The 25349-nt window shown below is 48.4% G+C and overlaps 1 protein-coding gene across 4 annotated transcripts in view; it reads left to right on the top strand.

Moving 5' to 3' along the window:
- Window positions 1-6764: 6764 nt before the first annotated feature.
- Window positions 6765-25349, top strand: part of LOC119973466 — a 64093-nt gene continuing 45508 nt past the window's right edge. For 3 of the 4 annotated variants that reach the window (XR_005462324.1, XM_038811661.1, XM_038811662.1), the window contains exons 1-5: window positions 6765-6992; window positions 10600-10767; window positions 16607-16765; window positions 22447-22535; window positions 24327-24499. Coding sequence is in view for 3 of the 4 variants with exons in the window: in XM_038811661.1 (XP_038667589.1) it covers window positions 6930-6992; window positions 10600-10767; window positions 16607-16765; window positions 22447-22535; window positions 24327-24499 (652 nt within the window). In the remaining variant the exon portion in view is untranslated. Of the gene's footprint in view, window positions 6993-10599; window positions 10768-16606; window positions 16766-22446; window positions 22536-24326; window positions 24500-25349 lie in introns of those variants that run through there. The other variant, XM_038811663.1, reaches the window with a different exon arrangement.

Here is a 25349-nt window from a genome sequence, read left to right as displayed (position 1 = left end):
GAGAGATGGAGAGGTGGGGAGAGTCAGGACCTTCAGGAGAGGTGGAGAGAGTCAGGAGAGGTGGGGAGAATCAGGACCTTCAGGAGAGATGGAGAGGTGGGGAGAGTCAGGACCTTCAGGAGAGATGGAGAGGTGGGGAGAGTCAGGACCTTCAGGAGAGATGGAGAGGTGGGGAGAGTCAGGACCTTCAGGAGAGATGGAGAGGTGTGGAGAGTCAGGACCTTGTGGAAAGGTGGGGAGAGTCAGGACCTTCAGGAGAGATGGAGAGGTGTGGAGAGTCAGGACCTTGTGGAAAGGTGGGGAGAGTCAGGACCTTCAGGAGAGGTGGAGAGAGTCAGGAGAGGTGGGGAGTGTCAGGACCTTCAGGAGAGATGGAGGGAGTTTCATTCAAACCCGACCAAACCACAAACTGTGAGGCAGGTTTGTTAGTCAAAGAGATTGTGATGGATGGAAAACCATAGCTATAAATCATCCTCATCTTCAGCTTGTTCCAAATTCTTCAGGAAGGGGTTCATTATGTGCCTCTATATAAATAGAGACAGAGATAAAAATAAACCGGAAATTGTGAGACACTCAGGTTCAAGGCCAATAAATATCTCGAATGCCATCACCCCAGAGTGTGGGATTCATCCCCAGTTTGATATCCTATCAACCAAGGCAGTAATGATCACTGGGTTGGAGAGAGGGGAAATCCGCCTGGGTTCCTGTTCCTGATCACAATACATAAGCCAGTCTTGGTGATGGACATTGAAATTCTTGACCCAGAGTCCACCCTGTGCCTTTGCCACCCTCAGTACTTCTTCCAAGTGGTGTTCAACATGGAGGAGCTCAGATTGATCGGCTGAGAGGGGGTGGTAGGTGGTAATCAGCAGGAGGCGCCCTTGCCATGTTTGACCTGATGCTGTGAGACTTTGTGAATCTCGCAAGCAAAGTTGAAGGTTGCCAGGGGTAACTCTCTCCTGACTGTATCCCCAGGGATAGTGATGGTGGTTTCTGGGACATTGCCTACAAGGTATGATTCTGTGCATATGGTTATGTTAGGCTGTTGCTTGACTAGTCTATGGGACTTCTTTCCCAACTTTGGTACATGGGTTAGAGAGAAGGGAAACAAATAGGGTTCCTGTTACAGATCTCTGTCTACTAAAGTTGAGGCCAGGCTGCACCCCCCCCCCCCCCCCCCCCCCCCCCTGGTGGTTTTCCACAGAATGAGGCATTCCCCTCCCATCCCAGCCCTGAGGGCACTGAGTCTAACCCTGGCCCTGAATCTTATTTATGAATCCAGAATGTAAAAGGGATGGTTTCATTCAGGTTCAGCTGACACATCGAAGGACCCGAGGGGGAGTTTATCAATGCTGCCCGTCTGAAGTCCGCAATAAAACTTCTTTTGCATAAAACCTTCTTCCAATTCCATTTGTAATTCTAATTTGCCTCTTCGTTGGTAATGATGTTTGTTCTTCACTGCCTCTGATTCTCCCGCTGCCCAGTAACCACCTCCTTTGATCGCCCTCTAAATTAATCACAAAGCTTCATTCAGCTTGGATTAAAGGGACACAATTATCCTGCCCATTAGTATGTTGTTACCATGGCTGAGAGTATCTCCAAACCATTCCTCTCGATGTATTCACTGCAGGTGTAGGTTCTGGGTATAACGCAATTCATGGCGGCTTGCACCAGATAGATTGTGGTTCCAGGGGACGGGAGGGGTGTGGTGTTATTGTCACTGGACTAGTAATACAGAGAGCCAGGTTAATGCCCCTGGGGATGTGGGTTCAAATCCCACTATTGCAGCTAGATAAATCTGGAATTTGAAAAAGCTAGTCTTGGTAATAGTGACAATGAAGCCATTTCACTAACTGTGAATCATGCACCAGCACTTCAACTAGTTTATTATTAAAATATTCTACCCAGGTGCCATTATTTGCGAGATGAACAAAGAACACATACAGGTTTGTGATTGCTCTCCCAAATTATCCCAAATGTAATCTGACCAAGATTCTGGGGGGGGGGTCGGAGAATCGCCCGGAGCCGGTGTCAATCCCACCCCCACCGTGTCCCGAATTCTCTGCACCCTGAGACTCAGCGGGAATTGCGTCGCGCCGGTCAGCGGGCTCCCCGCGGCGATTCTCCAGCCCGCGATGAGCCAAAGTCCCGCCGCTGACAGGCCTTTCCCGCCAGCGTGGTTTAAACCACCTCTGGTACCGGCGGGAGTGGCGGCGCAGGCTGGCTCCGGGGTCCGGGGGGGGGCGTGGGGCGATCTGACCCCAGGGGGTGCCCCCACAGTGGCCTGGCCCGCGATCGGGGCCCACCGATCGGCGGGTGGGCCTGTGCCGTGGGGGAACTCTTTTTCTTCCGCCCCGCCATGGCCTTCACCATGGCGGGGGCGGAAGAGACCCCGCACATGCGCCGGTATGACGTCAGCAGCTGCTGACGCACCGGCGCATGCGCCGACTTCCGCCGGCCGGCGAAGGCCTTTCGGCCCCGCCTAGCGTAGCACCAAAGGCCGTTCGTGCCGGCCGGCGGAGCGGGAGCCACTCCGGCGCGGACCTAGCCCCTCAATGTGAGGGCTTGGCCCCGAAAGGTGCGGAGAATTCCCCACCTTTGGTGTGGCCCGACGCCGGAGTGGTTCATGCCACTCCGTCCCACCGGGACCCCCCGCCCCGCCGGTTAGGGGAGAATCCCGCACCTAATACTATCCGTGGCGATGAACTTGATTGAGCTGCAGGTCCAATCCTCTGAGTCGCTGGTGCCTCAGGGCCCCAGTTTGCGAAGGTGGTTCTCGTATACCTCTTCCATCTCTGGTTCGCTAGCGAGTCCGGTCCGTAGTCTCCATGTCGAGTTTTTGCTGGGGAGGATCTCTGGCTGTCCCTTCTGTCCCCCTCTTTGCACCCTTCCAGAAATTTCTATAGCCTTCAGCCAATGAGGTCGCTGGGTGGGGTTTGTCATGATCTGCAAACATACAACCAATGAACACTCAGAATAGGACACAACCAATGGGCAGTCAGGACACTCAGAGGTGGCATCACCACAAGGGGGCATGACATAAACACTATAAAAGGGATGAGGCACTCACACCCTGCCTCTTTCCACAGACAGACTTCTAGAGAGTTAGACAGGGTTGATCAGTAGCATCACACCCTAGCACGTGGCTTAGAGCAAGCTGGTACTGTAGTGATCTGTACATCTGTACATACATCTGCGCATACACCAGGGACTACAGACAGATGTAACAGCCACAGCATCACTAGAGGGCAGCATCAGAGACGGGTATAAAGGGTCGAGCCCAAGGTAGGATCCACCTCTTTCAGAAGCACAGAGCTAGGGAGCAGCAGCAGACAGAGACAGCTCAGCATTGGCAGTTTACCTTAGTTTCACTGGTCATACCTCTTGACTGAGCTCTGGAAGCAGAACGAACCCTTTGAATAAAGTGTTTGTATTAACTGTAAGTCTACAGTCTTCATTCAGACTTAGAGAATAACATAGGTACAGTTAGACTGAGTTACTATAGTTAGTTTAGCAGAGTCAAACTCATTTGAGAACTGTGTTAATAGTTCAATAAACACGTTGAACTCATTTCGGAGTCTGGAGCATCCTTGAGTTAAGACTGCATCAAGTAGCAGCCTGTATTATCCGAAGCAGCAGAACACAACAAGGTTCGCAACACCCAATGGAGTTGCCGATTCCAACTCTGCTGGACATCAAAAATTCTCTCAGGTGCATTGTCCGCATGTAACCTTGTCCCATCTACGGTAATAACGGGAAATCAAGGTGCCAAAAAGTCTGGCTGCATCTGGGCAATCCACAACAATCAATCAATCTGAATAGTGCCGATTAAATCCAATCTGTTTACAGGACAAACCCAGACTTGCCCTGGCTTGCCTGTCTCTGTCCTGTATGTTCAAACTTGGCTGTTTAAATTCCAGTCAGGCCTGTCTATGGCTCTGACTGTGGTTTAATTTAAAATGTCCAATTCTTCATTTAAAATCTCCAACTTTGTGTCGGGCCTAAGATTCAGGCTCTTGGCCAATTTACCTCACCTCAATAATCAAACATTGAACACAGGCTGCTTCCATAGCTGCAGAGTTGTGAATGAATAAACATCATCAAACATTCTGATCTTATGATGGAGTAGCTGAAGATAGTTGGGCCGAGGAGACCACCCTGAGGAATTCTTGCAATGATGTCTGGAGACTGAGATAACTGACTTCCAACAACCACAACATTTGTGCTAGAAATGACTCCAACCAGTGGAGAGTATTCCTCCTGATTTGCATTGACTCCAGTTTTGCTATAGCTCCTTAATGATGCACTCAGCTAAATGTTGCCCTGATGTCAAGGGCAGTCACTCTCACCTCACCTCTGGAGTTCAGCTCTTTTATCCAGTTATTTTTTTATTTATTCGTTTATGGGATGTGAGCATCGCTGGTTGGGTCAGCATTTATTGTCAATCCCTGAAGAGTCAACCACATTTCTGTGGGTCTGGAGTCGCATGTAGGCCAGACCAGGTAAGGACGGCAGATTTCCTTCCCTAAAGGACATTAGTGAACCAGATGGGTTACTATGACAATTGACAATGGTTTCATGATCATCATTAGACTTTAAATTCCAGATTTTTTATTGAATTCCACCATCTGCCGTGGTGGGATTCGAACCCCTGACCCCAGAGCATTACCCAGTGTCTCTGGTTTACTCGCCCAGTGGCAATGCCACTATGCCACTGCCTGCCATGTTTAGGCTAAAGTCAGAATCTGAGGGTCCTGGTGGAGCCCAACTCAGCTGAGTAGGTGCCACTTGATAGCACTGACGGAGACCCCTTCCATCACTTTTCTGATGATAGAGGGCATATTTATGGGCTGGTAATTAGATTGGATTTGACTTGCTTTTTGTGGACAGGATATACCTGGGCACTTTTCCACATTGCTGGGTATTTCTACCCAACATGACGGGACATTATCTCCACAAGGGCTGTGCAGTGGTCAGCCATACCAATGCTGTCATGTACAGAAGCATCTACGGCAAGGTGAGGAATAGGTCAGGTAGGTTTTCCTCTCTTATTTGTTCCCTCACCACTTGCCACAGGCGCAGTCTCACAGTTTTGTCCTTCAGCATTCGGTCTGTAGTGGTGCTACCGAGCCACTCTTGGTGATAGACATTGAAGTTCCCCACCCAGAGTACATCGTGTGCTTTTTCTTTTTTTAATAAACATTTTATTGAGGTATTTTTGGTTTTCCAACAACGGCAAAATAAACAGTATACATAAGTCTATAAACATAGTGCAAAAAAAGCCTGCTTCCTCCCTTACAGGTCCCACCTTTATTAACCCCCTACTCTAAATGAATCGAAGCCCCCCCCCCCCCAAACTTCTGCTGACGTTTAATTTTCTGCAAAGAAGTCGACAAACGGTTGCCACCTCCGGGCCTCAGTACTTTTTCCAAGTGGTTGTCAACATGGAAGAGCACTGGTTCATCAGCTGAGGGTGAACAATAGGTGGTAACTGGCAGTAGGTTTCCTTTAGACTTCATGAGGTTCAGAGTCAATGCTAAGGGCTCCCAGGGCAACTCCCTCCCGCCTGTATATCAATGTGCTGCCACCTCTGTTGGGTGTGCAATCCTGACCGACCGGGATAGTGATGGAGGTCACAGGTTGAGGAACGTGGGACAACAATCACAGTTTATGGGGAGGGGGTGCAGGTGAGCCCATGGGGGTCGGGTTTGGGGAGATATTGAATTTCAAGGAGGCTCAAGTCAGGGGATGTAGATTCCAGGAATTCGGGAATGTGGTTGGGGTGACCAACCTTCTGGAGAGGTGACGGGGAAATTCATGCATCTCTGGCAGTGTGTCAGAATTTTTTGTGAGGGTTACCAGGATGTCCTCATATGGGCCTTTCCCTTTAAGATTCAATATTTGGTACCGATGGGCTGGAAAGTCACCATCAGTTCTGCTTATCTGCAGGCGACCATCATTAAGATAGGATAGATGCGGGCAGGTTGTTTCCACTGGCGGGTGAAAGCAGAACTAGGGGGCATAGCCTCAAAATAAGGGGAAGTAGATTTAGGACTGAGTTTAGGACGAACTTCTTCACTCAAAGGGTTGTGAATCTATGGAATTCCTTGCCCAGTGAAGCAGTTGAGGCTCCTTCATTAAATGTTTTTAAGGTAAAGATAGATAGTTCTTTGAAGAATAAAGGGATTAAGGGTTATGGTGTTCGGGCCGGAAAGTGGAGCTGAGTCCACAAAAGATCAGCCAATATCTCATTGAATGGTGGAGCAGGCTTGAGGGGCCAGATGGCCTACTCCTGCTCCTGGTTCTTATTTTCTTATGTTCACCCTGTGTTCTTACAGCCAGTGTAATCTATGGGATGTAATGGTTGTTTCAGGCATGCCCCAAATGTCTAACAGTCATTTGAGCCAACATGGCATCTGGCAGAATCTGGGCACCATTCCGATGTGGTTCAGATGCGGCAGGTTGGGAGGTGAAATTCAGAGTTTTCAAACACCAATGGGCTTCTCTTTGCTGTACCCTCCAAGAGTCCAGTCCACAAAGAGGATTCACAGATTATGCTCGCAGTAACAGAAAGCTATCTTGAACATCACAGGACCGGCTCAGGTTTCCTACCTCACTGTGTCGCTACGGAAACAGTGATGCAATAGGGACAGGCATTTATAATTGAACAATATTCTGTGAAAAACCGCTTGCACTAAGGTAGGAAATTAAAGTGCTCACTTCAATAATATTCCACTTTGAACAGTGTTTAATGACCGCCAGCGGATACAGCCGGTTCACAGCAGCTGCATTTGTGAGCAGGTTTGGATCAGGACACTCTGTGGTCTCGAGTCATTTACAAACGCCACTATTTTTAGATGGTGTTAGATCTTCTGCCTTTCACTGTTCTGTGTCTGGCCTTCTGATCACAGGCCCTCCGGTGCAGGCTGATGTTAGAAGGTACATTTGGAGCTTGTGCTGTCGGAGCGAGCATCACCCCACACGAGCACAATGTAAGGAAATGATGATTAATTTATACAAGCCAGGCAGAGACTCTGTCCTTGAGGGCCCCCTGTATAGAAATGACTTTAACTCTATAGTGCTTTACAGACAGTATAGATTTGCCATGGTGGTTACTAGAGATAGGAAACTATGAGGAGAGACTTGAGAGCTAAAACTAAGAACAATGTTCAGCCAATCAGCAAGGTCATGGCTGATCTGTGTTCCAACTCCATCCATTTCCCTTGCTTCCATATCCTTCAATACTCTTGGCTAGCAACGATTATCAATCTCAGAAGTAAACGAAGTAATTGAGTTTGAGTCCACTTGTCGGAGAAATCTCCATACAAAACATGGTAGAAGTATGAAGATGTGTTCGTAACTCTCTTGAATGGCCTGGCACTGATTTTAAGGTTATGAGGTGGTTACCAGTAGTTAGCACTGCTGCCTCAAAGCGCCTGGGACCCGGGTACAATTCCGGCCTTGGGTGACTGGCTGTGTGGAACTTGCACGTGTCTACATAGGTTTCTTCCAAGTGCTCCGGTTTCCTCCCACAGTGCATAGGATGTGCAGGTTATGTGGATTGGCTGTGATCAATGCACAGGGAAAGGATGGGGGACCTGGGCCTAGGTAAGGTGCAGACTCGATGGGCCGAATGGCCTGCTCCTGCACTGTGGGGGTTCTATGGACTCCATGGATACGTCTATGTCTTAGACTTCCTCACCAGCAGAAAAAAGTTTCTCTCTCGATCTAAAAAATTCCTTCCAAAATCCTACGTCTCAATTAAATCATCATTTAATAGTCTACATTCTGGTCCTGCTAATAAGTCCTGCCTCTGAATTCTTTCCTCACAGTCTAACTGCTGGAGTCCCAATCACATTCTGCTGAGATATCGGGGATAAAGCTGGCAACTATCAGCCAATTCATGTATTTTCCAATTAAAGGGCAATTTAGCGTGGCCAATCCACCTACCCTGCACATCTTTGGGTTGTGGGGGTGAAACCCACGCAGACACGGGGAGAATGTGCAAACTCCACACGGACAGTGACCCAGGGCCGGGATCGAACCTGGGACCTCGGCGCTGTGAGGCAGCAGTGCTAACCACGCATCACCATGCTACCATCCTGTTAGCAAACCTATTGCGCAGGATTTAAAGAGACTGTAACTGGATGGATACAAATTGGCTAAAGGACTGAAAGTAGAGAGTAATGATGAACAGTTATTTTTCTGGTTGGAGGGACCTGCTGAGTGGTGTTTCCCAGCAGCAATCAGTATTCAAACCACTGTTCCTGTCAATGTCAATTAATGACGCAGTCTTGGGTATACAGAGTATAATATCAAAATTTGTAAATGGTACAAAACTCGGAACTATAAGGCAGAATCTTCCGCTCTGAAGCCTGACTTCAGTGGCGAGCACCGAAACATGAGTGATTCGTGCTGGGGTTGAGGAATGTTGAACACGTCCAGTCATGCACTGTTTAGTTTATTACTTCTGCATCTGTGTGAAGCAAGACGAATCTCATAGAATCATAGAATTTACAGTGCAGAAGGAGGCCATTCAGCCCATCGAGTCTGCACCGGCTCTTGGAAAGAGCACCCTACCCAAGGTCCACGCCTCCACCCTCTCCCCATAACCCAGTAACCCCACCCAACACTAAGGGCAATTTTGGACACTATGGGCAATTTAGCATGGCCAATCCACCTAACCTGCACATCTTTGAACTGTGGGACAAAACCGGAGCACCCGGAGGAAACCCGCACACACACGGGGAGAACGTGCAGACTCCGCACAGACAGTGACGCAAGCCGGGAATCAAAACTGGGACCCTGGAGCTGTGAAGCAATTGTGCTAACCACAATGCTATCGTGCTGCCCTAGTGGTGGGAGCAGACAGAAAACTGCCCTCCCTGTTGTTACCTGATGGGATCGAAGGTCTGGACGCTATATTTAAAGGTCACCCTCCCTTCCCCCCTCGTCCAGCCTCTTCTCCACCCCTTCCAGCCTTAGTGCAACTTGTGCTCCTGGCATCCAATACGAGTGAGTATATGGGCGGCGGGGTAGCACAGTGGATAGCACTGTTGCTTCACTGCTCCATGGTCCCAGGTTCGATTCCCGGCTTGGGTCACTGTCTGTGCGGAGTCTGCACGTTCTCCCCGTGTCTGGGTGGGTTTACCACCGGGTGCTCCGGTTTCCACCCACAAGTGCAAAGATGTGCCAGTTAGGTGGATTGGCCATGCTAAATTGTCCCTTAGTGTCCAACAAAAGTAGGTAGGTGGGGTTACTGGGTTACGGGAATAGGGTGTGTCATGTGAGAGTACCTTTAAAAAGTGGGTGTTTATTACTGCAGTGATGTCAGAGAGCGGGTGGAGCTGGGCTGTCTGTCAGCTTTTTACTTTTGTTTTAGGCTGTTTGCTGCAGGGTGTGATTTAGTTTCGTTTTCAGAGCTGGATCGCTGCAGTTACAGCCAGAAGGTGTATTAGAGTCTCTGCAATCTAAAGACTGTAAATCGATCCTGGTGATTTAAAACTAATAACAGTAATGACTTTAACCTGATGTGCTTCTGGTAAAAGGTGTTTTAAGTCGTATGGATGTTAAAAGGAAAGCTTAAAGGATTACTTAGTGTTGTATTCTTTGGGGGTTGTATTTGAATTAATGGTTGCTAAGATGTTCACTGTATGTTTTAAAAAGGTTAACTTGAGCTCATAGAATAAACATTGCTTTGCTGTAAAAAATACTTTTCCATTTCTGCTGTACCACACCTGTAGAGTGAGCCGTGTGCTGTCCCATACCACAATCTAGTAAAAGTTGTGGATCAGGTGAACTCCACGATACACTTTGGGTTTAAGTAGGGTGCTCTTTCCAAGGGCTGGTGCAGACTCAATGGGCCGAATGGCCTTCTTCTGCACTGTAAATGTTATGATTCTAAAAATATGAAGGGTCCCCAAGAAGGCGAAAGCAGCAAATACCAACATCCAAGTCATGCAAGGGATGAAGCTCACAAGATGCATGTCGCTTATGCACGGTCGTAAACCTAAACATTCTAATTTGGGCAGGACAGATTAATTCCAGGAAGGAGACGTTTTAATGAGCGTGTATGTAAAGGACTTCCCAACATTGTTCACCCACCAGGTCTTTACCCACCTTTGTAGTCCCAGAAACAGAAGGCCGACAGTTCACCCCGACATCAGGAAACCGATTTTTGGCCTCACGCCGAATTAAGTTCCCCGCCCACCAGGCTGCCCACTGCTGGCGGCATCGGAAGATTCCACCCACGGTGAGCAGCGATTCACAAAAGTACTGGACCGAGAGCAAGAGAATTTTTTTTAAGGCTTTGAGTTGTTATAATCTGTGAAGGAGGTGGAAGCAGGCAATCACCAGTTAGTGCTGGGACAGTCCAGGAAGTGTTCGGTGGGAAAGCGTAGAGAGAGCTTTACTCTTTATTTTACTCATAGAGTGGGGCCAGCAGGCTAACATCATCCTTCTTCATTAGATGTTCAAATCCATTCCGTTCACATCCGAATTTGACTCCAGAAGCTGGAAGGTTACTGACCCAGCATGTGTTGATGTTTTGTGTAATCTCCATAGTTTGTTCCTTCCTTGCTTTCCATGTTTATATTCCAGTTGAACCTAATCAAGGAACGGTGTGCTGGTCACATGGAGCTGGGATGCTGTGATATGCCAGGAATGATGTTCCAGGGAGATTGGACTGCAGACGATCTCCTCAGGTTCCACCAGTGCTTGAGTCAGGAGCCTTTGTCAATGCATCAAGTCCAGGGAACGCTCAGCCAGGTGAGAAGATGGTGAGAAGGTTCAATTTGTGGCCTCTCCCGGACAACTAGTTCTCACCTCCAAATCCAACTAAAAAAGTATGGAATTCTAAACTAGTTGCAGCACCGAAGACGGCTATGTGGCCAGCTGATGTTAGGCGAGGCAGTGACACAGTGGTATTGTGACTGGATGTAACCCAGGGACCCGGGGTAATGCTCTGGAGACCCAGGTTCAAATCCCGCCACTGCGGATAGTGAAATTTGAATTAGGTGAAAATCTAGAATTAAAAGCCTCATGGTGACCATGAGGTGATTGTCATAAAAACACTTCTGGTTCGTTAATGCCTTTTCAGGAAAGAAATCTACCGTTGTTACATGATCTGGCCTACGTGTGACTACAGATCCACACAGTTAACTCTTAAATGCCCTTTGAAATGGCCTAGCAAGCCATTCAGTTCAAGGGCAATTAGTGATGGGCAACAAATGCCAGTGATGCCCATTCTGTCTCCCTGAAAGAAAAGCTCCCCTGCCTTTCCCATATCTTTTTTTTCTTTTCCCATATTTTCCCACAAGTAACTCTTTCCAGTCTACCTTGGCCAGATCCTGCCTTATTTTCCTAAAATCCGCTCTCCCCCAATCCAAAACCTTTTTTTGCAATATGTCTATTCATTTGTCAATAACAAACTTAAATTATACCATGTTGTGATCGCTATCATCAAGATGCTCCCCCACCAGCACATCAACCACCTGTCCGGCTTCATTCCCCAGAGTTAGGTCCAGCACTGCACCGTCCCTTGTTGGACCCTCTGCATATTGAGCTAAAACGTTCTCCTGCATACATTTTAAGAACTCCATTCCGTCTAAGCCCTCAATCCTATGACTATCCCAATTAATGTTGGGGAAGTTGAAATCATCTGTTGCTGTTATTTTCACACCCCTCTGCGAATTACGCACATATTTGCTCCTCAATTTCCCGCTGACTATCTCGGGTCTATTATAAACACCTAGCAATGTGGCTGTCCCTTTTTTAATCTTAAACTCTACTCACAAAGCTTCATTTGATACCCCTCCAAGATATCACCTCTCCTTACTGCTGTAACTGATCCTTAACTAATAATGCAATGCCTCCTCCTCTTTTACCCCGCTCTGCTGTCTCACCTGAAGATTCTAAACCCCGGGATGCTGAGCTGCTAGTCCTGCCCCTCGCACAATCACATCACCGTGGTGGCTGCCCCATCACAATTCCATGTGTCCATCCTTGCCTTTAACTCATCCGTTTTACCTGTAATATTCCTGGCATTAGAGTCGAGGCCATCCAACCTTGCCTTACTCCCTTGAAACCTAATTCCCTCTGACTTGATTACTTTATTATATTATGCTGTGTCCTGATTCTGCTAACAGTCGGTGTCCCTCCCCCTGCCAAATTAGTTTAAACTCCTCCCAACAGTACTAGCAAACCCGCCTGCAAGGATGTTAGTCCCTCTCTGGTTCAGGTACAGACCGTCCCGCTTGTACAGGTCCCACCTTCCCCAAAAATGGTTCCAGTCATCCAGGAATCTAAAACCCTCCCTCCTGCACCAACTCTTAAGCCACAACAATAAATAGTTGTACCATATATAAATCCGGACAGTTAAGCAGCACCGGTTCAGGGATCCACTTTGGATCCTCTGTGTGATGTATATAACAGTTATTGTAAATAAGCTAAGTACAATCGTTTGCACCTCCTTCACTTCCCTTGGGCTTTCCTTTACCACTCTAACAAATCCCACTGTCTTATCCTGTTTTACCACATCAGTCTTCCCAGTGCTTTTCTTCAACCACCAACACTGTTAAATTTAATTGGCCTAGTTTATCACAGTGAAAACATTTGAAACTTTTCATTTCTTTTCCACCCTCCTGGATTTCTTTTTTAATCTGAGGTACGCTCTCTTTATTGTCTCCCATCAGATCATCTTTACTTTTACCCCTTGAGTATTTCTCATGTCCCCAGTTTCTATCCCTCACAGGCTGAAACTGATGTTGGAAACCAATCTTTGATTTATGAACAAATTCATAATCATCTGCCATTTCTGCTGCTAACCTCACAGTTTTAACTCTCTGCTCTTCCACATGAGTTATCACTACATCAGGAATTGAATTTTTAAACTCCTCCAAAAATATAATTTCTCTGAGAGCTTCATATGTTTGGTCTATTTTCAAAGCCCTTATCCACCTATCAAAATTACTCTGTTTGAGCGTTTCAAACTCTATTATGTTTGACCAATTCTTTCCTTAAATTTCTAAACCTTTGTCTGTAGGCTTCAGGCACTAGCTCATATGCACTGAAGATGGATTTCTTCACCTCCTCATACATTCCAGATACCACCTCCGGTAGTGATGCAAACACTTCACTAGCTCTACCTACCAGCTTTGTTTGAATCAGTAATACCCACATGTCCTGTGGCCATTTCATTTGTTTAGCCACCTTCTCAAATGAAATGAAAAACGCTTCTCCCTCCTTCTCGTCAAACCTTGGCAATGCTTGGACATATTTAAATAGATCCCCGCCACGTCTTCGACTTTGATGCTCTTTCTCACTATCCTCATCACTATCATCCAACTGTACGTTTCCCTTTACATCTGCCAATTTTAACTGACTGTCTTGTTTCATGGCCATTTTCTGAAGTTCAAACTCTCTCTCGTTACCTTTTTCCCCGATCTGTACCTCTCTTTCTCTTTCTTTTTGTTCTGCTAGGGCTATTTTTTCATTTCTCCTTTCTTCTCTCTCCTTTTCTTTTTCCTCTCCCTCTTTCTTTTTCCACTCTCTCTCTTTCGTATTCAAGCTGCTTTAATTCTTTCTCATGTTCCATTTGTTTAATTTGAAACTGAATTTTTGCCATTTCCAATGAGTCAAACTGTATCTCAGGCAACTTTAAATGCTTAGCCACCACCATAATTACCTCATCATTTCGCATTTTGTCAGGTAATATTAACTGCAATGTTTTTGCCAAACCTAACAGTCTGCTTTTAGTCTCTGTCCGTAAGGTACTGCGTGTGACGTCTCCACCCCCAAAAACGTCTGAGCCTCTGAAAGAGCCATTGTCCACAACACACTTAAACTTAAATACCAAACCGGAAAAGCAACAATCCTTCACTATCTTTAAGTTCACAAAAGCCAATCCAACAGATAGACTTTTATCCCCCTCGAGCCCCCAATTGTTATGGGAGAAGTGTTTTCAGAAAACCAAAATGTATCATGGAGTTCAACCAACCCCCACCTTTAATGGATTGTTGCTTTTGAAGCACACGGCTTGTTCCCCAGGTGTAGTATTACAATTATGGACACGTGGTTTCTAAAACAAAACAATGTTTATTCCATGAACTCAAATTAACCTAAGAGTATTAACTCTTTCTGGGAGACAAACCAGAGGCACTGACTCCGCACACCCTGACTCTCACTGGGACACAGTTCCACACACACTGACTCTCACTGGGACACAGTTCCACACACACTGACTCTCACTGGGACGCAGTTCCACACACACTGACTCTCATTAGGGGCACAGTTCCACACACACTGACTCTCACTGGGACACAGTTCCACACACGTTGACTCTCACTTGGACACAGTTCCACACACACTGATTCTCACTGGGACACAGTTCCACACACACTGACTCTCACTGGGACACAGTTCCACACACACTGACTCTCACTGGGACACAGTTCCACACACACTGACTCTCACTGGGACATGGTTCCATACACACTGACTCTCACTGGGACACAGTTCCATACACACTGACTCTCACTGGGACACAGTTCCACACACACTGACTCTCACTGGGACACAGTTCCATACACACTGACTCTCACTGGGACACAGTTCCACACACACTGACTCTCACTGGGACGCAGTTCCACACACACTGACTCTCACTGGGACACAGTGCCACACACACTGATTCTCACTGGGATAGTGTTCCACACACACTGACTCTCACTGGGATACAATTCCACACACACTGACTCTCACTGGGCCGCACAACACTGACTCTCACAGGGACACAGTTCCACACACACTGACTCTCACTGGGACACAGTTCCATACACACTGCCTCTCACTGGGACACAGTTCCACACACACTGACTCTCACTGGGATACAATTCCACACACACTGACTCTCACTGGGCCGCAGTGCCACACACACTGACTCTCACTGGGACACAGTTCCACACACACTGACTCTCACTGGGACACAGTTCCACACACACTGACTCTCACTGGGACGCAGTTCCACACACACTGACTCTCATTAGGGGTACAGTTCCACACACACTGACTCTCACTGGGACACAGTTCCACACACGTTGACTCTCACTTGGACACAGTGCCACACACACTGATTCTCACTGGGATAGTGTTCCACACACACTGACTCTCACTGGGATACAATTCCACACACACTGACTCTCACTGGGACGCAGTTCCACACACACTGACTCTCATTAGGGGTACAGTTCCACACACACTGACTCTCACAGGGACACAGTTCCACACACACTGACTCTCACTGGGACACAGTTCCATACACACTGACTCTCACTGGGACACAGTTCCACACACACTGACTCTCACTGGGACACAGTTCCACACACACTGACTCTCACTGGGACACAGTTCCACACACACTGACTCTCACTGGGACACAGTTCCACACACACTGACTCTCACTGGGACACAGTTCCACACACACTGACTCTCACTGGGACATGGTTCCATACACACTGACTCTCACTGGGACACAGTTCCATACACACTGACTCTCACTGGGACACAGTTCCACACACACTGACTCTCACTGGGACACAGTTCCATACACACTGACTCTCACTGGGACACAGTTCCACACACACTGACTCTCACTGGGACGCAGTTCCACACACACTGACTCTCACTGGGACACAGTGCCACACACACTGATTCTCACTGGGATAGTGTTCCACACACACTGACTCTCACTGGGATACAATTCCACACACACTGACTCTCACTGGGCCGCACAACACTGACTCTCACAGGGACACAGTTCCACACACACTGACTCTCACTGGGACACAGTTCCATACACACTGACTCTCACTGGGACACAGTTCCACACACACTGACTCTCACTGGGACACAGTTCCATACACACTGCCTCTCACTGGGACACAGTTCCACACACACTGACTCTCACTGGGATACAATTCCACACACACTGACTCTCACTGGGCCGCAGTGCCACACACACTGACTCTCACTGGGACACAGTTCCACACACACTGACTCTCACTGGGCCGCAGTGCCACACACACTGACTCTCACAGGGACACAGTTCCACACACACTGACTCTCACTGGGATACAGTTCCACACACACTGACTCTCACTGGGGGACAGTTCCACACACACTGACTCACTGGGACACAGTTCCACACACACAGACTCTCACTGGGACACAGTTCCACTCACACTGACTCTCACTGGGACACAGTTCCATACACACTGACTCTCATTGGGACACAGTTCCACACACACTGACTCTCACTGGGGCACAATTCCACACACACTGACTCTCACTGGGATAGTGTTACACACACACTGACTCTCACTGAGACATAGTTCCACACACACTGACTCTGACTGGGACACAGTTCCACACACACGGACTCTCACTAGGACACAGTTCCACACACACTGACTCTCACTGGGATGGGCACCCACAATGATCATCCAATACAAATAAAATTACAGCGAGGGAGCCATTCCAATTAAACGTGCATCATTCAATATTCGTAACTTTCCTTACTCTGATGCTGCGGATGTTCTGGGATTTACAGATGTTAAATGGTCTGAACAACAGTTGGATGTTGTTCCTGGATTCTAGGAATCTACTCAGTGACCTGACCGAGCATGGCCTCTCCTACATGGATACATGGCGACACTTCCTGTCAGAGAAAATGACCCATTATCATGGCGGACTGTGGAACGAAAGAAAAGTGAGTTGATCTCCAAAGTGTATTACTCTGCATCAACTCCTGCCCCATATCTAATATTCTCCTGTCTCTCATTGGATGGAGTTTCACTCTGTATCTGGCTGTGCAAGTCATGACGTCAGTGTGTGTGAGCAACGGAGGTAGTGAAAATGAGCGATGGAGGTAATGAGTGTGTGTGATGGAGGTAATGACTGTGAGTAATGAGGGCAGTGAGTGTGAGCGATAGAGGTAGTGAGTGTGTGTGTTGGAGGTAATGGGTGTGAGTAACGAGTGCAGTGGGTGTAAGTGATGGAGGTAGCGAGTGAGTAATAAGGGCAGTGAGTGTGAGTAATGAGTGCAGTCAGTGTGAGTAATGAGTGTAGTGAGTGTGAGTAATTAGTGCAGTGAGTGTGAGTAATGGGAGCAGTGAGTATGAGTAATGGGTGCAGTGAGTGTGATAATGAGTGCAGTGAGTGTGAGTAATTGGTGCAGTGAGTGTGAGTAATGAGTGCAGTGAGTGAGTAATGGGTGCAGTGAGTGTGAGTAATGTGTGCAGTGAGTGTGAGTAATGGGTGCAGTGAGTGTGAGTAATGAGTGCAGTGAGTGTGAGTAATGGGTGCAGTGAGTGTGAGTAATAGGTGCAGTGTGTGTGAGTAATAGAGGCAGTGAGTGTGAGTAATGGGTGCAGTGAGTGTGAGTAATAGGTGCCGTTTGTGTGAGTAATGGGTGCAGTGAGTGTGAGTAATGGGTGCAGTGTGTGTGAGTAATAGAGGCAGTGAGTGTGAGTAATGGGTGCAGTGAGTGTGAGTAATAGATGCTGTTTGTGTGAGTAATGGGTGCAGTGAGTGTGAGTAATGGGTGCAGTGTGGGTGAGTAATGGAGGTAGTGAGTGTGAGTAATGAGTGCAGTGAGTGTGAGTAATGGGTGCAGTGAGTGTGCGTAATGGGTGCAGTGAGTGTGAGTAATGGGTGCAGTGTGTGAGTAATGGGTGCACTGAGTGTGAGTAATTGAGGTAGTGAGTGTGAGTAATGGTGCAGTGAGTGTGAGTAATGGGTGCAGTGAGTGTGAGTAATGGGTGCAGAGAGTGTGAGTAATGGGTGCAGTGAGTGTGCGTAATGTGTGCAGTGAGTGAGTAATGGGTGCAGTGAGTGTGCGTAATGGGTGCAGTGAGTGTGAGTAATGGGTGCAGTGAGTGTGAGTAATGGGTGCAGTGAGTGTGAGTAATTGGTGCAGTGAGTGTGAGTAATGGGTGCAGTGAGTGTGAGTAATGGGTGCAGTGAGTGAGTAATGGGTGCAGTGAGTTCAGTGACGGAGGCAGTGAGTGTGAGTAATGGGTGCAGTGTGTGTGAGTAATGGGTGCAGTGAGTGTGAGTAATGGGTGCAGTGGGTGTGAGCAATGAGTGCAGTGAGTGTGAGTAATGGGCGCAGTGAGTGTGAGTAATTGGTGCAGTGAGTGTGAGTAATGGGTGCAGTGAGTGTGCGTAATGGGTGCAGTGAGTGAATAATGGGTGCAGTGAGTGTGAGTAATGTGTGCAGTGAGTTCAGTGACGGAGGCAGTGAGTGTGAGTAATGGGTGCAGTGAGTGTGAGTAATGGAGGTAGTGAGTGTGAGTAATGCATGCAGTGTGTGTGAGTAATGGGTGCAGTGAGTTAAGTGACAGAGGCAGTGAGTGTAATGGGTGCAGTGTGTGTGAGTAATGGGTGCAGTGTGTGTGAGTAATGGGTGCAGTGTGTGTGAGTAATGGGTGCAGTGTGTGTGAGTAATGGGTGCAGTGTGTGTGAGTAATGGGTGCAGTGAGAGTGAGCAATGGGTGCAGTGAGTGTGAGTAATGGGTGCAGTGAGTGTGAGTAATGGTGCAGTAAGTGTTAGTAATTGGTGCAGTGAGTGTGAGTAATGGGTGCAGTGAGTGTGAGTAATGGGTGCAGTGAGAGTGAGTAATGGGTGCAGTGTGTTTGAGTAATGGCTGCAGTGAGTGTGAGTAATGGGTGCAGTGTGTGTGAGTAATGGGTGCAGTGTGTGTGAGTAATGGGTGCAGTGAGTGTGAGTAATGGTGCAGTAAGTGTTAGTAATTGGTGCAGTGAGTGTGAGTAATGGGTGCAGTGAGTGTGAGTAATGGGTGCAGTGTGTGTCAGTAATGGCTGCAGTGTGTGTGAGTAATGGGTGCAGTGTGTGTGAGTAATGGTGCAGTGTGTGTGAGTAATGGGTGCAGTGAGTGTGAGTAATGGGTGCAGTGAGTGTGAGTAATGGGTGCAGTGAGTCTGAGTAATGGGTGCAGTGAGTGTGAGTAATGGGTGCAGTGAGTGTGAGTAATGGGTGCAGTGTGTGTGAGTAATGGGTGCAGTGTGTGTGAGTAATGGTGCAGTGAGTTCAGTGACGGAGGCAGTGAGTGTGAGTAATGGGTGCAGTGTGTGTGAGTAATGGGTGCAGTGTGTGTGAGTAATGGGTGCACTGAGTGTGAGTAATGGTGCAGTAAGTGTTAGTAATTGGTGCAGTGAGTGTGAGTAATGGGTGCAGTGAGTGTGAGTAATGGGTGCAGTGAGAGTGAGTAATGGGTGCAGTGTGTGTGAGTAATGGTGCAGTGAGTGTGAGTAATGGGTGCAGTGTGTGTGAGTAATGGTGCAGTGTGTGTGAGTAATGGGTGCAGTGTTTGTGAGTAATGGGTGCAGTGTGTGTGAGTAATGGGTGCAGTGAGAGTGAGTAATGGGTGCAGTGAGTGTGAGTAATGGGTGCAGTGAGTGTGAGTAATGGTGCAGTAAGTGTTAGTAATTGGTGCAGTGAGTGTGAGTAACGGGTGCAGTGAGTGTGAGTAATGGGTGCAGTGTGTTTGAGTAATGGGTGCAGTAAGTGTTAGTAATTGGTGCAGTGAGTGTGAGTAATGGGTGCAGTGAGTGTGAGTAATGGGTGCAGTGTGTGTGAGTAATGGGTGCAGTGAGTGTGAGTAATGGGTGCAATGAGTGTGAGTAATGGGTGCAGTGAGTGTGAGTAATGGGTGCAGTGAGTGTGAGTAATGGTGCAGTAAGTGTTAGTAATTGGTGCAGTGAGTGTGAGTAATGGGTGCAGTGAGTGTGAGTAATGGGTGCAGTGTGTTTGAGTAATGGGTGCAGTGAGTGTCAGTAATGGCTGCAGTGTGTTTGAGTAATGGCTGCAGTGAGTGTGAGTAATGGGTGCAGTGTGTGTGAGTAATGGGTGCAGTGTGTGTGAGTAATGGGTGCAGTGAGTGTGAGTAATGGTGCAGTAAGTGTTAGTAATTGGTGCAGTGAGTGTGAGTAATGGGTGCAGTGAGTGTGAGTAATGGGTGCAGTGTGTGTGAGTAATGGGTGCAGTGTGTGTGAGTAATGGGTGCAGTGAGTGTGAGTAATGGGTGCAGTGTGTGTGAGTAATGGTGCAGTGTGTGTGAGTAATGGCTGCAGTGTGTGTGAGTAATGGTGCAGTGTGTGTGAGTAATGGTGCAGTGAGTGTGAGTAATGGGTGCAGTGAGTGTGAGTAATGGGTGCAGTGTGTTTGAGTAATGGGTGCAGTGTGTGTGAGTAATGGTGCAGTGTGTGTGAGTAATGGGTGCAGTGAGAGTGAGTAATGGGTGCAGTGTGTGTGAGTAATGGTGCAGTGTGTGTGAGTAATGGGTGCAGTGTGTGAGTAATGGTGCAGTGTGTGTGAGTAATGGGTGCAGTGAGTGTGAGTAATGGGTGCAGTGAGTGTGAGTAATGGGTGCAGTGAGCTAAGTGACAGAGGCAGTGAGTGTGAGTAATGGGTGCAGTGAGTGTGAGTAATGGGTGCAGTGAGTGTGAGTAATGGGTGCAGTGAGTGTGAGTAATGGGTGCAGTGTGTGTGAGTAATGGGTGCAGTGAGTGTGAGTAATGGGTGCAGTGAGTGTGAGTAATGGGTGCAGTGTGTGTGAGTAATGGGTGCAGTGTGTGTGAGTAATGGTGCAGTGAGTTCAGTGACGGAGGCAGTGAGTGTGAGTAATGGGTGCAGTGTGTGTGAGTAATGGGTGCAGTGTGTGTGAGTAATGGGTGCAGTGTGTGTGAGTAATGGGTGCACTGAGTGTGAGTAATGGTGCAGTAAGTGTTAGTAATTGGTGCAGTGAGTGTGAGTAATGGGTGCAGTGAGTGTGAGTAATGGTGCAGTGTGTTTGAGTAATGGGTGCAGTGAGTGTGAGTAATGGGTGCAGTGTGTGTGAGTAATGGTGCAGTGTGTGTGAGTAATGGGTGCAGTGTGTGTGAGTAATGGGTGCAGTGTGTGAGTAATGGGTGCAGTGAGAGTGAGTAATGGGTGCAGTGAGTGTGAGTAATGGGTGCAGTGAGTGTGAGTAATGGTGCAGTAAGTGTTAGTAATTGGTGCAGTGAGTGTGAGTAACGGGTGCAGTGAGTGTGAGTAATGGGTGCAGTGAGTGTGAGTAATGGGTGCAGTGAGTGTGAGTAATGGGTGCAGTGAGTGTGAGTAATGGTGCAGTAAGTGTTAGTAATTGGTGCAGTGAGTGTGAGTAATGGCTGCAGTGAGTGTGAGTAATGGGTGCAGTGTGTGTGAGTAATGGGTGCAGTGAGTGTGAGTAATGGGTGCAGTGTGTGTGAGTAATGGGTGCAGTGAGAGTGAGTAATGGGTGCAGTGAGTGTGAGTAATGGGTGCAGTGAGTGTGAGTAATGGGTGCAGTGTGTTTGAGTAATGGGTGCAGTGAGTGTCAGTAATGGCTGCAGTGTGTTTGAGTAATGGGTGCAGTGAGTGTGAGTAATGGGTGCAGTGAGTGTGAGTAATGGGTGCAGTGAGTGTGAGTAATGGGTGCAGTGAGTGTGAGTAATGGTGCAGTGTGTGTGAGTAATGGGTGCAGTGTGTTTGAGTAACGGGTGCAGTGTGTGTGAGTAATGGGTGCAGTGAGTGTGAGTAATGGGTGCAGTGAGTGTGAGTAACGGTGCAGTGTGTGTGAGTAATGGGTGCAGTGTGTTTGAGTAACGGGTGCAGTGTGTGTGAGTAATGGGCGCAGTGTGTTTGAGTAACGGGTGCAGTGTGTGTGAGTAATGGTGCAGTGTGTGTGAGTAATGGTGCAGTGTGTGTGAGTAATGGTGCAGTGTGTGTCAGTAATGGCTGCAGTGTGTGTGAGTAATGGGCGCAGTGTGTGTGAGTAATGGGCGCAGTGTGTGTGAGTAATGGGTGCAGTGTGTGAGTAATGGGTGCAGTGTGTGTGAGTAATGGTGCAGTGTGTGTGAGTAATGGGCGCAGTGTGTGTGAGTAATGGGTGCAGTGAGTGTGAGTAATGGGTGCAGTGTGTGTGAGTAATGGTGCAGTGTGTGTGAGTAATGGGTGCAGTGTGTGTGAGTAATGGGTGCAGTGTGTGTGAGTAATGGGTGCAGTGAGAGTGAGTAATGGGTGCAGTGAGTGTGAGTAATGTGTGCAGTGAGTGTGAGTAATGGTGCAGTAAGTGTGAGTAATTGGTGCAGTGAGTGTGAGTAATGGGTGCAGTGAGTGTGAGTAATGGGTGCAGTGAGTGTGAGTAATGGGTGCAGTGAGCTAAGTGACAGAGGCAGTGAGTGTGAGTAATGGGATGCAGTGAGTGTGAGTAATGGGTGCAGTGAGTGTGAGTAATGGGTGCAGTGAGTGTGAGTAATGGGTGCAGTGAGTGTGAGTAATGGGTGCAGTGTGTGTGAGTAATGGGTGCAGTGAGTTCAGTGACGGAGGCAGTGAGTGATAGTGATGTATTTCTGCTATTTCTACAGGCCCTCGGGGAGGATGAGGGGGAGCGTTTGAAGACAATGTCCGTCTATCTCATGGAGATAGAGCAGGAAAAACATCGGCTCAGCACACGGTGAGTAACAGCGGCTGAACCCCCCCCCCCCCAATAACCATCAAATCACCTCATCACCAAGTCTTCACAGTGTATTCCCGATTCACACACAGACCCAGATTACACCGGGTGTGGCACTCATTCAGATACAGACCCGGATTACACCGGGTGTGTTCCTGAGTCACACACAGACCCAGATTACACCGGGTGTGTTTCTGATTCACACACAGACCCAGATTACACCGGGTGTGTTCCTGAGTCACACACAGACCCAGATTACACCGGTTGTGTTTCTGATTCACACACAGACCCAGATTACACCGGGTGTGTTCCTGAGTCAGACACAGGTGTATTCCTGAGTCCCACACATACCCGGATTACACCGGGTGTGTTCCTGATTCACACACAGACCCAGATTACACCGGGTGTGTTCCTGAGTCACACACAGACCCGGATTACACCGGGTGTGTTCCTGAGTCACACACAGACCCGGATTACACCGGGTGTGGCACTCATTCAGATACAGACCCAGATTACACCGGGTGTGTTCCTGAGTCACACACAGACCCGGATTACATCGGGTGTGGTACTGAGTCAGACACAGACCCAGATTACACCCAGTGTGGTGCTGATATACACACACCCGGATTACACCTGGTGTGGAACTGATATACACAGACCTGGATCATACCTGGTGTGGTGCTGATATACACAGACCTGGATTACACCTGGTTTGTTACTGAGTCACACACTGACCTGGATTACACCTGGTGTGGGACTGATATACACTGACCTGGATTACACCTGGTGTGGGACTGATATACACTGACCTGGATTACACCTGGTGTGGGACTGATATACACAGACCTGGATTACACCTGGTGTGGGACTGATAAACACAGACCTGGATTACACCTGGTGTGGGACTGATATACACAGACCTGGATTACACCTGGTGTGGGACTGATACACACTGACCTGGATTACACCGGGTGTGTTACTGTTATACACAGACCCGGATTACACCGGGTGTGTTACTGAGTCACACACAGACCTGGATTACACCTGGTGTGGGACTGATATACACAGACCTGGATTACACCTGGTGTGGGACTGATACACACAGACCTGGATTACACCGGGTGTGTTACTGATATACACAGACCCGGATTACACCGGGTATGTTACTGAGTCACACACAGACCTGGATTACACCTGGTGTGGGACTGATATACACAGACCTGGATTACACCTGGTGTGGGACTGATACACACAGACCTGGATTACACCGGGTGTGTTACTGATATACACAGACCCGGATTACACTGGGTGTGTTACTGAGTCACACACAGACTTGGATTACACCTGGTGTGGGACTGATATACACAGACCTGGATTACACCTGGTGTGGGACTGATACACACAGACCTGGATTACACCGGGTGTGTTACTGATATACACAGACCCGGATTACACCGGGTGTGTTACTGATATACACAGACCCGGATTACACCGGGTGTGTTACTGAGTCACACACAGACCTGGATTACACCTGGTGTGTTACTGATATACACAGACCCGGATTACACCAGGTGTGGGACTGAATCTCATTGGGTTGCAGCTCCTTTGTAACCAGCTGTAGTTTAAAGATAGTGTGAACTTGACAATTCAGTATGGGAAAGTTCAGGATCTTATGTTGCTGCTCAAACCCCTGGTGGACGAGCTGTTGGGATAAAATGTCTTCTGGTGACCGTTACATGTGTCGTTGCCATTTGTGATATATTCCTTCCTTGTCCTATCCTCTTGCTGCAGGTGGGCAGTGGGCGGGGTCGCCGCTGTCATTCATGATGATGGACAGGAAATGGAACCCATGGGTGCTGAGGACCAGGACAGTGTATCCAACATACACCTCCTCCAAATGGTGACGAGAAAATACAAAATACTCACCAAACAGCTGCACCAAGAGATGCTGCAGGAACACTGGGGTATGGTGGCTGTCCCAGAAGGAACACTGGGGTATGGTGACCATCCCAGAAGGAACACTGGGGTATGGTGACCATCCCAGAAGGAACACTGGGGTATGGTGACCGTCCCAGAAGGAACACTGGGGTATGGTGACCATCCCAGACTGTTCTCTGGGTGCTGGGGAACGCTGAGGGTATTGGGATCACAGTGTGGCTACTGGGATAGGGACTGGGATGGAATGGGATAGGGACTGGGACAGGGAATGGGATAGGGACTGGGACAGGGAATGGGATAGGGACTGGGATAGGGACTGGGACAGGGAATGGGATAGGGACTGGGATAGGGACTGGGTTAGGGACTGGGATAGAGACTGGGATAGGGACTGCGATAGGGACTGGGATAGGGACTGGGATAGAGACTGGGATAGGGGCTGGGTTGGGTCTGGGATAGGGACCGGGATAGGGACTGGGATAGGGGCTGGGATAGGGACTGGGACATGGAATGGGATAGGGACTGGGATACTGGGATAGGGACTGGGATAGAGACTGGGATAGGGGCTGGGATCCTGGGATAGGGACTGGGATCCTGGGATAGGGACTGGGATACTGTGAGGGACTGGGATAGGGACTGGGATTGGGACTGGGATAGGGGCTGGGATAGGGACTGGGATAGGGACTCGGATAGGGACTCGGATACTGGGATAGGGACTGGGATACTGGGATAGGGACTGGGATACTGATAGGGACTGGGATACTGTGAGGGACTGTGAGGGACTGGGATAGAGACTGGGATAGGGACTGGGATAGGGACTGGGATACAGGGATAGGGACTGGGATAGGGAATGGGATAGAGACTGGGATAGAGACTGGG

This window comes from Scyliorhinus canicula, chromosome 11 (genome assembly GCF_902713615.1).
Source record: "Scyliorhinus canicula chromosome 11, sScyCan1.1, whole genome shotgun sequence".
In the NCBI taxonomy this organism is placed as follows: Eukaryota; Metazoa; Chordata; class Chondrichthyes; order Carcharhiniformes; family Scyliorhinidae; genus Scyliorhinus; species Scyliorhinus canicula.
The sequence above is the reverse complement of the archived record's forward strand: the minus strand, read 5'-3'. Positions and strand labels throughout refer to the sequence as shown.